We start from the raw sequence: 18,024 nt of genomic DNA, 5'->3' as shown, positions 1-18,024 counted from the left end.
AGATAATGCTTAAAATTCTTAGTCTATGAGTTAAAGTCCTTCATGATATGACTCCAGTCTTTTTTATCTTATTTTCCAGTAACTCCTTAACCCATATTATTCTGTAGGCAGTCTGAACTGTTCATGGTTCACCTCACTCACCTTGCACTTTCTTACAAGTATACTTTTTTGTCATGTACTTCCTTGTGCCTGAAAGTCACCTTTCTACATGTCTACATCATAACTATTCTTGAAAGGCCAGCTCAAGTTCCATCTCCTTCATGAAAAAAAATTACCATAATGGCAGCTAACATTTATTGAGTATTTTACCCAAAAGAGATCACTGTTCTATGCACTTCATATGTATTAGTTCATCTGACTCTCATAACGATGTATAAAATAGGTATTATTATTAATCCTATTTTATAGATGGGGAAACAGCAGCACAGAGAGGTTGAGAAATCTCTATAAGATGACCCAGCTGTTAAGTGGCAGCTCTGGCTTTTGAACCCAGGCGGCCTGGCAGCAATCCATGCTCTAAACCACTACAATATACCTGCTTCCACGATTTGCTGAGCTACCACGCATCAGGTGCTTGTGCCGGACACTTCACAACCATATTTTGTATAACAGCAGTATAGTAGGCACGGCATGATTCTTTTCTGAGTGTTAACCTTCCTGAGCAAGCTCTAATTATATTATTCCCTCATTCTAAAACCTTCAGCAGTTCCCCAAATGCTTACAGAAATGGTACAAATTTTCATAGCTAAGAATTCCAGCCCCTGCCTGATGGAATTCCCACCCACTTTTCCAATCTTCTTGGCAAATTGTCCCTCTTGTGTAGTGCACAGCCCAGCCAAACCAAACCACTGCTGTTCTCTGTACATAACTCAGTCTTTTCTGACCTTGATCTTGCTGTACCCTCTGTGTAGAACATCATCCCCTGCAATCTCGTATATTTAAACCTGACCCAGATTTCATAAACCCATACACATTTACACACTTTGTAAAGATATAGTAATTAGCTACCCTTTAGAACCCAGATCAAATGTTACCTCCTCAATTAAGCCTTTTTCTGAAGTGTTTTCTCCCTTTGACTGCCCACAGCATTTTATCTCTTTTGGTTCTTACAACTTCCCATGTTTTATTTTATTTGAATGTGTGTGAATACAAATATACAGGTATATCTCTCTGTGTTTCTATAATTTTTAAGTTTCCACCAGTTCCCTTGAGGGTAGACTCAATACTTAATACATAGTAGGCATTCAATAAATAGTTATTAAATGAATACATGAATGAAGTATCATTCCAGATTGCTTTTGGGAAAGTTTCCCTAACCACTGTAACAGTGCTATTGGCTACACTGCAAATCAGTCATTTTTGGTGTGGGGGAAAGTATAAAATTGCTGACCCAGAAAGGAGAGGGAGGACAGGCATGTCATTATACTACATTAGTAACTTCCCTACAAACACAGAAGATATTCATTTGAAATGAAGTTCTCTTGATGAGAAACCTGACCCCTCAGTATTCAGCAGTCTGCTTTGTCGACAAGGCTGTGCAAATGAGGAAGAGAGGCTGGGGCAGCTGTTTCTACAGGCATTGATTTGGGGAAGGTGGTTGGTGCCTGAGGTGAATGAAAGCCAGGGGTGATGACATTAGTGATGCTTTTAGGTAAAAGGAAAAGCCCCAGAATGAAATTGCAGCATTATTCCCTTTCACTCCATCAGGGTAGACCACAGCTTCTACGGTGTGCCTTTGGGATCTTTCACTGGTGCCTCTTTTCCTCTATTGCCAGGGGTGGAATCTGGTTTTTTCTTGTTTGTTAATACTTAAAGTTCTAAAAGATTCATCTCAGGGCAATGGGATGCCAGAGAGATGGTGTGACAGTTACCCTTAATCAACAGGGGTGGTAGATCTGTTAACCCAAACGTGCCCCTCCAGCCAGACCTCTGATTGGTGCGTGCTCCCCGTGGGTTCTGTCTCCTGACTTGCTGGCTTGCAAACCAGCCTAGACTAGCCTTTTCATCTTTACGTCTTCCAGCAAGCACTCTCAGCACACCCTAGAGACTTTCTCAACAGAGATTAAAGAAATGTGGAATTCAAAGTTGAAAAACCAAGGAGGGTAGGATGCAGAGGAGAGAAGAGAGAAACATTTGCTACTAACACTGTAAGCTCCCAAAGTCAACCTGAGAAAAGTGACTGCCAGCAGCAAAACCCTTTCTATGATATACATTTTATTATTTTTTAAAATTTTTATTTATTTATTTTAATGGCGGCACTGAGGATTGAGCCCAGGACCTCATGCATGCTAAGCAAGTACTCTACCACTGAGCTATTATATCCCTGCCCCCACCATGAAATACATTTGAAATCTACTGCATTGGATGGGATTCAGAGGAAGGATTGTGTTACGGACCAAAAGTATCACTAATCAGTCCCGAATGGGAGCTCTTCAACCTTTCACAGGTATTGTTTTCTCTAAATTCCCCCAATCCTATCTCAACTCAGGTACTGCTGACTCATTCTGCAAAAACTCAACTTGCCAGGGGATGTAGCATATGGTAAATGCCTCAGCAACTCCTGAATATCTGTTACAAATGGTTCAGGGATGCAGGGAATTGGGGGGCGCGCCTCCTGCGGTGAGGATGATGTGTCATTTTATTTGGGGCCATAGGTGTCTTGTGGACATATCCAGAAGACATTTAATTTCCTATAAGTTTCTCTTTCTGCTTTTAGCATCAGACAAGCTGGACTGGTTCCATTAACAGCTTTAGTATAAAAACCCAAACAAAACAAAAACCCCAAAGCCACAAAACAAAAACAAACAAACCTCAAACCCCTAAACCCCTGACGTTCCCACGAAAACAATCCTCACATAGCTTTTGCTGCTTTAATTTCCAAGATGGAGTTTCACGTTTTACAGGGAGGGGCATCTTTTCTCTCACTGCTGATCCATTCTAGAGGAACATAGATTCTAATTGGCATCGCCTTCTAACATGCCTTGTAGTAAGTAACTCCACTCATCAATTACATGTCACCTTGGCAACAGAAAGGGCTGCGCACTATTTTTAGTTTATTATTACTTATCTCTTTACCTCTTTGAAGTAAACCATTCTCATTCACACAGGGGAAAGTGACTCATCCCAAATGAAAGGGCCTTACCAGGGGCCTAGAGTGAATCTCGTCAGAGCTAGAATTAGAACGCCAATTCTAATTCACATCTAGTGCTTTATTCACTAAACCCCAGTTCTCTTTGGCCCTCCACCTTCGGAAAGACCGGAGGCCCCCGGAAGCAGAGTGTATATTATCTAGGCAGGGGATGGGATGGCTGGAGAGGCAGGCTGGTTTGGAGAGCTAAGCTAAAACCAACCAAACAAAACCAAACCAAATACAACCCCCAACCCCCCCACCCCAAATGGAAGAGGACTTAAAGAATACGAGCTCTGTACCAATGACTCTTTATTTGACCTGGGGAGAATCATTTCACTGCTCTGAAACTGCAGACCACTCACACGGCAAAGACTGAGTTCTGCTCTGAGTCACACTATTTGGGCAGAGGTCCCATCCACTCCCTTTGCAGCCCCCAAAGCACAGAGTTCAGGGAGAACACAGCACCTGGGGTCAGACGAAGTTGGTTCCAGTGCTGGCAAAAGCAACTTGGACAAATCCCTTCACTTCTCTGACCCTCAGTTTCCTTCTCTGTAAAAGAAGAGGAATGGTCTCTCCCTTGCAGGGTTATTATGAGGATTAAATGATAGAACATTTGCAAAAGCCTTCTCCTGGCACCAGGCACATGGTAAGCACTCCTTAATGTTGAGTGAATAAATGAACGACCTTAAGTCAGGCCCTTCGAGTGCTCTGTTAATTCTTTCAGCCCGCTAGGATACCGTGGTGTTCAGCACAGCACACCATAGCAGTGACTTCCTGAATGGCGCTCTAATGTTCCCCAAAGGCAGAGAGAAATTTCATAGTGTCACTGCCCGGTTATACCTGTTCTGGGAATACAGTAATTCCTTTTCCAGTACTGCCAATCTATTACCTTTCACCAAACACAAAATTCACTTTAAGAAGGGGCAGAAACACAAGTGCCTTTCTGTTAGATAGAGGTGGAGAGAATATATTATTAAAATTGAAACTGACTTCTCTGATTTCTTAGGCAAAAAAATCAGATTGGAAGCCAAACAGCTATTTGGCCTTTGCAGACCCTGGATAGTGATGCCCTTGGGGGAAAGGGGAGAGTTGGAGTAATTCCAAACTGTAGTTACAACATTTGTGTGTATATTTACTGCTTGTCCTCATGCTTGCTGCACTTAGTTTTTACTCTCTAAGCCTTGAAGAATTCACAATTTACCCAGAACATAGTTTAATCCATACGGGGAGAAATATAGGCCTAGATCTCTGTTTCTCATTTCCTAATCATATTTTCTACACTCCCTATATACCTGATACTTCTTCTTTTTCAATTCACTTGCTCTGATTTTCGAACTTAGGTGGACAATAATGATTTGTTAACAATAAACATGCCCCTAGCCCTTCCCTCACCCTTCTTTACCCCGGAGGGCCTCCCTAAGATTCAAAGCCTAAATCCTGCCATATAGTTAGCACCTGGTGCAGCTCATCAAAATATAATATCCTTTCCCAGATGATTGGAAATCTCTGCGATGCCGTCACACAATGAGGTGTGCAAGAAAGAGTTTGGGGATTGATTTTCCTCATTAACTTGATATTGCATGGTTTTTGTGGGACTTAAAAAGAAATGCATTTTTATTACTTTTAAGTACTGCACATAGAGTAACTCCAACTCATCATATTTTAGCAGTTATTTTTCTGGGGCAGGATGTATTTTAAACATGCCTGTGTTAGAGTGTCTGGTGGATCATTTAGGATCAGTGTCCCGTTGCTTGATGAAATCCAGATCACTTCAATGAAATCCAGATGGGGAAACTGGGTCTCTGGCAACGGCTGCCAGATCTTCTCCATATGAAATCTCTCTAGTCTGTATGCAAATTCAAAACTCCATATCCTGGAAATCCCAAACCAATCAAGTGGCGCTCCGCTTCTTAGTGACTGGACTAAACACAGGGAAGCGATTCATTCTTCCCTGAGGAAATAAGCATGTCTTACATACATCTATCTTGGCACAAAAAGGGCTGGCTAAGCAAATTAATAGTGTAAACAGGACTGCAGTGGGGAATGTTTGTCCTGCTTAAGAGAATAAACTTTTTACGCACTTTGTGCACATCCACTTACATACAAATAATTGATATGCTAATTACAAAGGATTCTTAAAGCCCCTTCCCTGAGGTACTGTACGATGCTGTTAGTCTAGTTTGCATTACTAGCATGGCTAGTGCTTGAAAGTACAAAAATGTATTTAAAAATATTCCATGATTCAGACTGGCTTTCCTCTAATTAGGCTGAGTTAGTGAGGCATGCCTATAGTTAAATAGGATAGATATTTTTCTATTTTCATCCCAAATATATTTAAGATAGTCCCCCCCTCCACCCCGCCCCATCCCCTCTCCAGCATCCCTCACCTTCCTCTTCTGGATTCTCCCACCTGGAGTGGACATATATGCAAACCACTTTGTCTCCAGCTCAGCCTTCAGCGGCACTAGGCAAACTTGCCGCCTTTAGTGCCTGGCACACATCCATACCCTTTCACTTGTTAACCCGTTAGCAGGTTATTTGATGTGACTTTCTTTGAGGAGTCTTTCCTTTGGTCCTTCTTTAAGTACTAACGGGTGTCGCTCCTTCTTGACAGCGCAGCGGGTCACAGCGCACAGAGAGCAAAGCCCGGCCAGACTGAGCGTGGGCTCAGGTGGGGAACACCGGACTGAGCCTCACCTCGGTACAGTCCGTGTCAACATGACACAACGAGGCAGCTCATCAGTGCCGGCAGCTGCTGGGTGAAGGGCAGTGTCTGGTACAGTCATTCAAACTGTAACATGTGGGAGCAGAGCCTAAAGGGTAGTTTTTTAAGGCTAGAGAGAAGAGACAGGGCAGTGATGAAAGAATACGGGAATGGGGAGAATTAGGATGGGGGAGTGGGTACACAGTGGAGGGCAGCTGGGAGGAGTAACACGAAATTTTGATGCTAGAATGTTCCATCAGGTAAATAGTCAAATTTCAGATTCTTTTCAGAGCAGCCCTATGTTAAAGGGTGTAATTCTCAAGTTTTCCATTTATGATCCCGGTCTGCCTGTCTCTGGGTTGTTTCAGAGCATGGTCTAGCATCAGAATCTATTAAACCGCTCTGGAAGAATCAGGTCTCTTTTTCCAGGGGGCAGGGATCATTCAGCACTAAGAAGAAGAGAGCAGAGAAGGTGCACATCAGAGTGACGGCACAAACACACAGAGTTCCAGGAGATTGTCCTCCTTGACTTAAATGAAAAAATAAATAAATCACCTAGGAAGACTGCTAGGGGTAGGGGGCTGTCATGGCGGCAGGGCCCCTTGGTGCAGGAGTTTAGGAACTGGTCAGGAAAGCCACTGGCCGAGAGGGGAGGAGGAGAATATAGGAACTCTCCCTCTAACCACCTGGATTTAAAGCTCAAAGGATCAAGTGAGGGGAAAAAACCAGTTCTCCAACCCTACTCTAACCAAGTACTGGGGACAGGGAGGGCGAGCTCATGGACAGAGGGTTCAGGACAACTTAGATAATTAAGCACAGTATCCCGCCTCCTCCAAATTATCCTATATTCTTAGGCACTTAATGTCTTTTGAATTTAATATTTTAAAAGTCACATTTTAACTAGGAACAAAAAATGAACGGCCTGCTTTGGTCTCATTTCCACCTGTGGCTAATGTTAACAGTGAATTTAATTAGTGTCTGAGTCATCCATTTTCTAGAAACAACAGGCATTTTACATCTGCCATACCACATAGAGGCAGGATAAAAGTTTATCAAACAGAACAAAAGCATTGACTACAAATATCTTACTTATAGAGGGCTGAGTTCAAAGTTCAAGGCTTATAGAACAAATTAGCAGCTTCTATTACCTGTATCACTGAGCCAAAGTGAGTTAGTGATGATCGAGGTGGTGTAGCTCTCTGACCCAACTGAAGAGAGGTAATTTTGTAAGGAATTTTCACCAGTTCTCAGATTGTGATGAAAATGGGGATGAAGGTGGAAGTTAGGCTATATAATTATTTGTTCTCAAACACAAATTTCTAGAGAGATGTTCCATTCTCATCAGATGAAAGAGAATTTTGGAAAAGTCTGTATTGCTTGAAATATTTATGTATGAATATGTGTTTGTATTGCTTTTGCCACATTGCCAAAGCCCAGAGGAGTAGGCTCTAATTGTTGGGTTCTCTTTCACTGACGGTCTATCTACCTGTTTCTAAAACTGAATGAGGAATCTGGAGTCCCAAGTGGAAGATAAATTCTAGATGACTTATCAGTATAATGAAAGAAAAACCTATCATCATTAAAACATCTCTTCTTTAAATATTAATATTAAAAGTCAATAGTGAAAGGAAACATTTCACTTAAATATCCTCTAGTGATGTCCCTTGGTTCTTGTTTTATTCCATCAGTATTAGATGAACAACCTATAGCAAAGGATGGATAATTTCTACCCTATAGGTATGGCCTTCTGCCAGGACCAAGAGATGATATAAATTACGCCTACAGATGCAAAAATGCATGTTAAAAATCTGTAGTGATACTCATCAAAAAAAAAAAAAACCACATGAAAAGAATATAATTCTGTGAGGAGACCTCTAGAAAGTGACATGTGACACTATTCACTTTCTAATGCAGGAAGTCAGGATTTTCTCTGTTGAAAATAAAGGAAAAAGCAGATTTACAGAATCTCCATGTTTCCAAGCTTTAATTAGAAATTTAAAACCTAAAAGAAGTAAAATCTGGCAATATTTATTCTTGTTTTCTATCCATAAAATTACAAATTAAATCCTCAGAATTAAAGTTTTTTTTTCTTTTGGCAAAAATCTAAATTGTACCTTCGCAAACAGAAGCACAATGGATTGTATATACTACAGATCGTGTGGTTCATTTGCATAATTTTAAATGGTTACTTTTTAAACTTTTTTTTCGTGTTTTCTGCAATCCCCTAAGATAAATCTTCCAAGAAGTCTTGGGGATGGTATTTTTTCCTTGTGAAAAATTTCATACTTCCATGTGACACTTTGTGGACAATGGGGCCAATGGTTAACAAACTGGTGTCACCACTTACTAGTTGTGTCACTTTAAGCAAATCAATCTTTCTAAGCTCCAGTTTTCTTATTTGTGAAACAGGAATAAGAATATGTCCCTTTGTATGTATTGTAGATTGTACGTTGCTAAAAGTATCAAATGGAGAAAATCAAACACTGATTAGTGCGATTCCTGGCACAGGCAAGTCCTCACTTGGACCTAAGCTTCAGGCTGTGGGAGCCTCACCTGTTGTGTTTCCCACCACCAGTACCTGGGTACAGTGCGGGCATGAAGCTGACGTTCAATAAACATTTGTCGAATGGATGAAGAAAATAGTGTCATTATACCAAAATATAAACAAATTCCCTATGTTGCATTGGTACCCCCTCATTAATTCATTCATTAATGTTTTAAAAATCCTATGAGGTGACTTGAGGAGCTCAGTTTTTTTGTAGGAAGGTCAGAATGGCTTCAGAGAGGTAAATTTTGGACCCAGACACACAGGAATGAACCCTGTGCTTAAAACACTACTGACTTGTATCTCAGAGGCCATGGTAGGGTCTAAGGAAAACTCTCACACAATAAATATAAACTACAGAGACATTATACTAGGTATTAGCAATATGTTTTCTTCTCTTCTTCACTGAGTAGCAGTGGAGCTCAGTATAAATGGACAAAGGAATTCCCCACAGGAACAAAAACTTAGGTTTAAATGAGCTATTCCTTTAATGAGCTTGTGTTGTCCTAGAGAACAAGCACAGTAAAATTAATGTTTGAAAAAAAGCAGTTGAAGAGCTATAAGACATCCTTTGAAAGAGAAAAGTATAATATTTCTCTCATAAAAGAGCAATTTTTTTTTAACTTCTGGGATCTCTGAATTTTTCTTTACGTCAGTGGTCTTTGATAAGGAAAAAGAGTTTCTTTCAATTTTGAGTGATAGACTATAAGCCATAGGTCTCAAGATGAACAGGCCAAATACAGGTAGATTCTTACTTTAATAACTAATACTATGAATCCTAGTTCACTACAATAAGATTTTTCTCTGGTCAGATTGATAGCTCTTACTAGCAAAGTTTTGCATATGTGGATATAATGACTGCTATTGATCAAGAAATCCTGCTTAATAGGGCCTTTCGTAAGCACTATTCATTGAGAAGTCTGTTTAACAATGTGTTTTCCTTTTGGTGAAATACTCACGCAGTGGCTGTACTTAATTATCTTACAAAGTTGAATAGCTGAACATTCTTAATAAAATGTGAGGGTTTTTTTTTCCCCCAAAAAGTTGTATCAACTTCAGTATGCTTTGTATACATACACATTATAAGCACCACATATATAGCTTTCCTGTGAGATATATACTAATAGTTGGGCTCTTAGTAAAGAATGCTTTCTGGCTGCTAGGGTTCTGAAATGATGGGTAAGATACAAACTAAGAAGTTTCAACACAACCCTGCAATTCTTCAAACTATGCACATGTCATGACAGTTCACAGTAAGCAAGTAGTTTGGTCATCCTGCAAGATTTCTGGTTTCAGAGAGGTACCCTACTACTTATCAAAACCTCTCTTAAAGCAAACAAACAAACAAAACCTCTCTTGAACCAACCACAAGGATGTACTTGTTACTGTCCTTCTCTCCTAGATTCCTTAACAATACATGCTCCCAAAGTCATCAACACAGCATTTTGGGTAACAGCTTAAACATTATTTGGACTCTCTCACATTGCATTCAAAAACAATTAAAGAGCAAACAGGTTAAACATGGACAGAGCAGTAAAATACTGCGGTTCCAGATGACAGAGCTTGGGAATCAGCCAATGGTTCCCTTTGGCAAAACAGCTTTCCTCTCCTATCAAAATTTTGTGTGTATATACCTTATTGGAAATGATGACCCTTGCCCTTCTAAATTAGCATTGAATGACCTAGGAGCTCTGACTGTGACATTGTCTTTTACATAAAATGGAACTTTTGGTGTTGAAAATGTTCATGTAAAGATTCCATATCCAGTCTCTTAAAAGAGAAACCCTAAGACAACTTTTTAAAAAATAAAGATGGTATGTTCAACCTTAAGATGAAACCATTAAGTTCCCACCTAACTGGCAAAGTTAAAAAAAAAAGGCTATAGAAGAGGAAAAAGCCGTGAAGAAAGGAAGGAAGGAAAGAAGGGAAGGAAAAAGGACCCACAGGGAGAGGTACCTCAGAAGCAAACTAGAAACTGCATGGCAAACAAAAATTAGAGCATCTTGTAAGTGAATCAGCAGTAAGAGGCCCTTCATTTATCACAGGTAAGGAGTGAGCCAGAAAACCAGGGGCCTCATGGAACAAAAAGGATGAAAAAGAGATTGCAGATAAACAGAATGACTTTTTTAGTGAGTGAGCTATTCCTATGTCTGCTCTATGTTTTGAGGTCAGCAGATGAGTCAGAGGTCGTAATGGTAAATGTACAAGAGACTCCGGTTCCAAGCAACTAGAAGTAGTCAAAGACATAATGACCGGAACTTAGTGACACAGTTACTAGTGCTGACCCTCTATGAAACTATTTAGTTGGCAGAGATTGTTTTATTTTTTGTGCCCCTTTTCGTCTACTCCTCCAGTACCCAATTCCTCCTCCTCTGAATGCTCAGAGTACTCACGCTCTAACCCTTTCAAAATCTGCTGTCAAGAAAAGCTCTGTGGGGGCATGGGGGGGAAGTAGCTCAGTAGTAGAGCATGAGCTTAGGATGCAGGAAGTCCTGGGTTCAATCCCCAGTACCTCTATTAAAAAAAGAGAGAGAGAAATAAAGAATGCCTTTAAAAAAAAAAAGAAAAGCTCTGTGGGAGAAAGACAAATATCATATGATATCACTTATATGTGGAATCTAAAAAAAAAAAAGAGATACAAATGAACTTATTTACAAACCAGAAATGGACTTACAGACATAGAAAACTTATGGTTACCAAAGGGGAAAGGAGGGGAGGAATAAATTTGGAATTTGGGATTAACAGATACATATTACTACATATAAAATAGATAAGGACCTACTGTGTAGCACAGGGAACTATATTCAATGTCTTGTAATAACCTATAATGATAAAGAATATGAAAAAGAATATGTATATTTATGTAGATGTAGAAATGAATCACTTTGCTGTACACCTGAAACTAACACAACATTGTAAATCAACTATACTTCAATAAAAAAATTAAAAAGTAGCCGCAGATAACTGAAAACTGTCCCTCTACCCCACAAGGGGTTCAAAAATACTGGTAATGCTCTATTTATTAAGCTAGTTGGTGGGTACCTGGGTATCTCATCATCATCATCATCATTATTATTATTCAACCCACGTTGATCTCCACGTCACCCAAATCTGGGTGACAGTTGTTTCCTCAGGGGCACCTGATCCCCAGCGGGTGATCAAAGTGTTAAACATACATCCACGGCAGAGTGAGGGTGAGGAGGAGAGGTTGTGCAAAAATTCCATTTTAAGGCCTATTTCTAATTGTAGAATAAAAGTATCTTTCCTGTTAAAGGAATTTTAGATTTTAGTTGAGCAGCTTAGTCCAACAGGAGAGATGTTTGGGTCTGGAAGCCTCTCTGGCACCCTTGGAATCAGAGGTGCCTTCACATACTGCCCTGACCAGACTCGACTTCTCAAAGAAATCAAAGGGAAAAATCATTGTCCCTCTAATGAAAACCTGGAGCCTGTGATTCTGGGTGGTCACTGTGCAGATTGTCGGTTTGGCTCCACAGGCAAGAGGGGCCCTGGGAACTAGAAACTGATGAGTGTCTGGTACTTTTGTAGGCAAGCTGGAAGAATCTTTAATAAATGTCGGCCTCCTGTACATTGGGATGGAGGCGGCAACATGGTTTCTGTAAAAGAAAATTATGTGTGATCTTCCACGGGTCTTTTCCTCGGGGTTAAATTCACTTTTAAAATATTTCTAATTAAGTTTGATACCAAGACTATTTTTAAACACGACTTACCATGGGCTTGAACATGTTTTTTATCATGTGGTAGGAGCTGATTTAATGCGAGGAAAAAAAAACTATAGGGAGAAACAGACATTTTTCTGACTGAAGAAAGGTAAGTATTAGTTAGGGCGGGCACTGGGAAATCCTCAAGCCTACAGATGATAACTCAGCTTTCCAGGAAGTGAAATGCCAAGATGATGGGGAGAAAGGAAGATCTCAGGAGGTTTGATGACTGGCAGATGAGCTTTAACAGGGGCACATGTAAGGTGATCCTTTTAGGGAGGGCCAGAGCTTACCAACTACACTTGCAGGATGATGGGTGCTGACCTTTCAATTAAGACCCAGGAAAAAGCTCTAGGAAACCCTGTGGACAGAGCACTGAAGAGAACAACCTAGTTTCCTGCTATGGTTAAAAAAAAAAAAAAAAAGAAAAGAAAAAAAGGGCAACAAAACGTTGAGCACTGTCAATAAGGGGATTAAAAGAAAAACAAAATACTTCTCCTTTTACATAGAATCACAGGACATCTTCATCAGTAAACTTACATAAGCGGCTCTGATCTACACATCTCAAGGACAGAACAGAGCCTAAGGGGAAGAAAAAAGGCAATTAAAGTCATCAATGGCAGGCTCCAAAAAAAAAAAAAAAAAAAGCAGGGGACAGGATCAAAATCCTGAAGAAGCTAGTGCCACTGCTGCTGACTCAGTTTGCCAAATCTCTGGAGATAAGGGGCACCTTTGACGCATAAAATTTTTAATTTTGAATACCTCTACTTTGTTCATACAACTGCCAGTGATGACAGCCGGGGCAGGCTTCTTCGGGAAGTCCGTTTCCACCAGAGGTTGGGAGAAATCTGAGCCGAGTCCGGCAGGCATCGAATGCAGCTCAATCCCCATGACTTAACTTAAGTAATGTTGACTTGCCGACTTGTAGTCAGACTCGCTTTCTCTACTGCTAGTGTCAGCAGTGAATTTGTACCTGACCCGTCTCAATTTTTATGAATATGAGTTTCACCACCCTCTTCCCCATTCTGTAGGGCTTTGCAGCCCTCATGTTCTCTACACATTAGCACCAAACCATCTGACTATAAGTGGCTGTAATTTCATCCTTAACTATAGTGCAAAAAGAACAGATTTCTGACTCTAATGTGAGCACCACGATAGAACTCAAGAGCTTGTAATAAAGAACTCTTTAAGATTCAGACCAGCAGATGGAAGCCGATCTCCATCATGGAAAACTGAAACTGACTCTCCCAGGCTAATGAAATCACACACATGCAGGTTTTGGCCAAGAAAGTAGCAGAAAAGGGATTCCCCAGGACACCTGAGAAGCTCTGCTCTTGGGATGGGTTAATCATGTGGGGTAGTGGGTGAGCTCGAATCAAGAGTGTGGCTCTGGTCCAAAGACTCTGCTCTCCCAGAAGGGGGATGGTTACCTGATCAAATAAGCATGATGAGCAGTGTACAAAAGCTACACGGATGTACAGTAGCCATTTTTCCCGAAATGGTTCTGTGAGATTGGAGGCCGTTTCACCCTCCAGAAATGGCATCCACTTGTTACTGGCTCAGCATGGCTGCCATACCTTTCGCAGATGTGGTAATACTTCTCATCCTGTATGCCATCCTGAATGGGCACGTTCACACTGTAGTACCGTCCCTTCCCTAGGCCAACATCAGACACGTCCCCTGTTCCTGTCAAAGAGAGGAGTGCCATGAGGAGGTTTGAGAACACGAGAATGAGAAAACCTGAAGGCCCCTCTGAGCGGAATTCAGAAGATCAAAAGGTCAATTAGGAGAAAAATTCCAAATTAACGATGGTTTGGTTTCGAAGGGAGTGAAATGAAGAAAAACAACTGTTGTAAACAATGTAGGGGAAGTAGGAAAATCCTAAGAAAATGCAAAAACCTAGTTTCCATCTTCTTGGATCAAATGAAAGGAGAAAAAAGATTAACCCCTTGGCTTGATTTTTCATACATCTTAGATTGATATCATATTAATGTATCATTGCACTTATCAGTATGTGGGGAGTTGCACAGGCTGTCTTATAGTCCAGTGAGTGTAAGTGAGCTATTCAAAGTCCATGAAAATCATCTGGAAAAAGACTGAGCATTATACTCCTCTTCTCATTGTCATCTGAAATGGCCTGTGTTAAATTTCTGCATAGAGTAGCACCAAGAAGGTATTAACAGCATGCAACTGTCCAAATACAAGATATAAAAAATGTACAGAAGAATGGCAGTATTTATTAGTCCAAAGTAATACTGAGCACACAGAGCACTTGCCTGGGAAAAATCCTGGGGAAAATTTGTGCAGGGACACTGTCATGACTTTGGAGGTGAAACTGAAGGCATCTTCTACACCTACCGGAGAAAGAAACAGCAGAAGAATCACTTCATCTGGGCAACTCCTGTTTTCAAACAACTGAAACTCTAGAAAGCAGCCATGGGAAGGAAGAGAGAGAAGACTGTGATAATAAAGTTAACAAACTGAGGAACAAAAGTAACAACACCCTCTGTCTTGGATCTCTGTCATGACAGGATGAGGTAGAACTTTGGCTCCAAGTGAAGTTTAGGGTTCCTTTTCAAATTCATGGCAAATTAAAGTTGGATATCTCCAAGCAATGGGATGCCCAGACTCTTGTTGACAGCCTGTCCTAAAAGGTGGGGAAGGGCTGGAGCTCAGAACTGAGGCATCATCAACAGCGCTGAATAAAGGAGACTGGCACCTTCTTGGAAGCTTTATGTTTTGTTTTGTCACAGTGGTTCTAGTTAAATTCTTGGGATTTTTTTCCCCCAAAGAAGTACAATATGGCAACCCTTTGAAAAACATGACCAGTACAAACATGAGGCATTATACAGTGAAAACCTAATTGTAAAGTGCCTCTCTAATAATACAGATTTAGTTCTAAATGCAATTCACGCAAAGTTCCGTGTGTATTAAGTAACTTAGAGTACATGTTTCTGGCTAAAACATGGAAGGCTGAAAGTAGTTCTGGCCTTGTCCCTTAATAGCAGATTTATGACAAGAGTTTTAAAGCCTGGAGAAAGATAGGGGGAAAAGCTTCTAAAAAGGAGTCTCCTTCCCATTTAAACAGAGTCAGAAAATAAATAGAGACATGGGAGATAGAAGATGTCTCTTATGAGCCTCTACTTATTCAGATAAACACACTGCCTACTTCGATACTTTTCCTCCCAGCATCACGTATTGTCAGACTGTAAAATGGAAGGACTATTAGCGAATTCATGTATTACCCCCTTTTATACTTCAAATAAAGAAATTGTCTCTGTTTACTTAATGCTTTCTGTCCTCATTAGAGGCCAACAGAGACCTTAAAAAAATATGAACTCTATTTGTATATCACAGGTATGTTTGAATTTCCCAGCCTACGTTTTGCCCTAGGGAGGCAGTTAAAACCAGTTAAAGGCTCCAGGCACAAAGCATTAAGTAAACAAAATAAAACAAAGCACAATAAATTAAAATAGCATTTTAGTTTAGAAACGGAAGTCTAAACAAGGATAATTCAGGAAAACCCTGATTATCCGTCCAGAAAGTTGGTGCCAATTTACACTTCTACCAATGGTGTATGCGCAGTCCCATTTTCTGACATCATGACTGGCACTGGGTATTATTCTTCTTTTTAATCTTAGGCAGAAAGAATGGTCTTGTTCTCATTTGCATTCCTCTGAGTGTTCAGGTGTGGAGCACCTTTTCATATGTTTGGTCACAATTTGCATCTCTTCTCATGGGGAACGCCATTAGGCATTGTTAGAAAAATCATACTTTAAGAAAGGACACAGACTGATAGGAGGGTATGGGGCTTGGTGTGAAAGAGAAGAGTGGTTAGGCAGTGAGAGAAGGTGAGGACGGGGTAGGGGTGCCAGTGAAGCCACCGCGGGATGCTAGTTACGGAATCATGGGAGATTGAAAATAAATCAAATGTGTAAGAGTTTGGAGGTGGGGCAGGGGTCACTGGAAGGGAGGTGCTGAAGAGGGGAAATAAACTGAAATGAAACACACCATAAAAGTTGGCTAAAACAGGAAACTCTAAATGGTGTAGAAATAACATTGCAAATGGAAAGCACGGTTTCAGGTGACAGTCTTATTTCATTCTCGCAGGGTTCAATGGACTTGATTCTATTCTTGAACTCTGATACTAAGAGCTTGAATCTCATAATCATTCATTCATTCAACAGATATTTTACTGAACCACTACTATAGGCATAGTTCTGTTTGTTCCAGCCACGGTGGAGGAGAGAGAGAAGCAAACAACTTGATCTCTGCTCTGGAGGAACTGAAAGTTTCTATGGGAGGAGAAGACACGGACACAGTCAAGAATTCACCAACAAAACAGGACAATAAATAATTAAATATCAAATCAGCGATATAAACACTACAGGACGTGAGCAGGGGAATGACCACCTGGACTGGAGTGGTTGGGGCAAATCACTGGAACTTGAGGTACTGCGTAGAACTTGAAGATGCAAAAAGGGGAAGAGAATGCAAAACTAAGTTCAGAAAAAGTGGCACAAAGTCAGGGAGGTGGCAGCAATGAGCCATTTCTGGGCATCACTGAGCCTAGACAGCAAGTCATGAGAAGGTTAGAGAGAGGAGGTGAGGCTTCTCTGAGGCAGGCCTTGAAAGACAGGGGAAAGAGGGTGGACGTCACCGTGAAGACTGCTGCTTTTCAAAGTGTAGCCAGTGGAATAACTGGGGTATTGTTAACATACAGATTCCCGGGTCCCCCACCAGACCTACTAAATCTGAATATCTGGTGCATGTGGCCCAGGAATCTGCATTTGACAACGAGCTTCTCCCAGGTCATCCTGCTCCACGTTCAGGTTTGAGCACCACTGCTATAGGCCAAGGCTTAGCAAACCAAGTGGCTACACAGTAAATATTTTAGGCTTTGCAAACTACACAGTCTTTATTGCATTTTCTTTCCTTTACAACCTTGTAAAAATGTACAAAACCATTCTTAGCTCGCTGGTCATACAAAAACAAGCCATGGGCCAAATGTTACCCTTGTTATAGGCCATCGGGAGCCTCTGAAGGGTTTTGAGCAAGCCTGTGTTTTGCATTGGCTGCGCGCTCTGACGTTCATTGGACATGGTTCTCAAAGTAGAGTGCTGGTTGTTTTAACCCTTCTCTCTCCCCTCTGTTACCTTTAATTTTCTGTCAGCACTCCAACGGAAGCTTCCATCTGGGCAAACTCCCTGCGGAGGTTGCTCCCACAGTTCCTTCCTTCTTTTTCTATTCTGGCAGCAGAGCTGACCCTAGCTTCTGTCATATACTGCTCTTTTCCTCTCTTATGCCTTCATTGTGTGTTTCTCTCCCTACGTCCCTGGAAACAGGGAAGCAGCAATTACTGATGTGGGGGAGGGGAGGGCACAGACTTAACTAATTTTATTGGTTAAGTGTTCCTAGATCAATGGAAATACGTGTCACACACAGGATCTATTAAAGAAACAGAAGGTGAGGAACTGTCACTGAAGCTCTACATTCTAGATGGAAAGTACATGGCGGGCAGGATACATCCTCCCAGTGAAGTCTTCTAAGAGAGGATTAGTGGGGTGAAGGCAAATTGTTAGAGATTCTGCTGCTATTTTAAAGTTAGAGAAGAGGCCCTGGCTTTGGGCAGGACTAAGTATTTTAGCAATACACAACAAGTGGCACAGATTCTGATCACAACCTGAGTTGGGATCCCTATTGGTGAAAAACTCAGAATGTTAGTCTTTCATGCACCCATTCTATTTTAAGAGAAGCATCAAGACTGTCAGCTCTAATGGTGGGTTTCACTTACAACCTATGGAAGTGGCCTGAGGCAGATTACTGAGTAAACACTAGGAAATCTCACCTAGATTTCCACTCCTTAAAGTTCTCTACTGCAGAGCTTTGCTACTAGAGGAGAGGGGAGGACAAATGACAGGAACCT

The 18,024-nt window shown here is 41.0% G+C and overlaps 1 protein-coding gene across 5 annotated transcripts in view; it reads right to left on the bottom strand.

The window, feature by feature from the left end:
• The window catches only part of HDAC8 (histone deacetylase 8), a 209,775-nt gene that overhangs the window by 131,386 nt on the left and 60,365 nt on the right, over positions 1 to 18,024 (bottom strand). For all 5 annotated transcript variants that reach the window (XM_045509164.2, XM_074359782.1, XM_010973583.3 and 2 more), the window contains exons 6-7: positions 14,375 to 14,452; positions 13,676 to 13,784 (exon numbers count right to left, since the gene is read on the bottom strand). In XM_045509164.2, the coding sequence (XP_045365120.1) occupies positions 13,676 to 13,784; positions 14,375 to 14,452 (187 nt within the window). The remainder of the gene's footprint in view (positions 1 to 13,675; positions 13,785 to 14,374; positions 14,453 to 18,024) is intronic.

The sequence above is a fragment of the Camelus bactrianus genome, chromosome X, assembly GCF_048773025.1.
Source record: "Camelus bactrianus isolate YW-2024 breed Bactrian camel chromosome X, ASM4877302v1, whole genome shotgun sequence".
Taxonomy (NCBI): domain Eukaryota; kingdom Metazoa; phylum Chordata; class Mammalia; order Artiodactyla; family Camelidae; genus Camelus; species Camelus bactrianus.
This window is presented reverse-complemented; position numbering and strand designations above follow the sequence as displayed.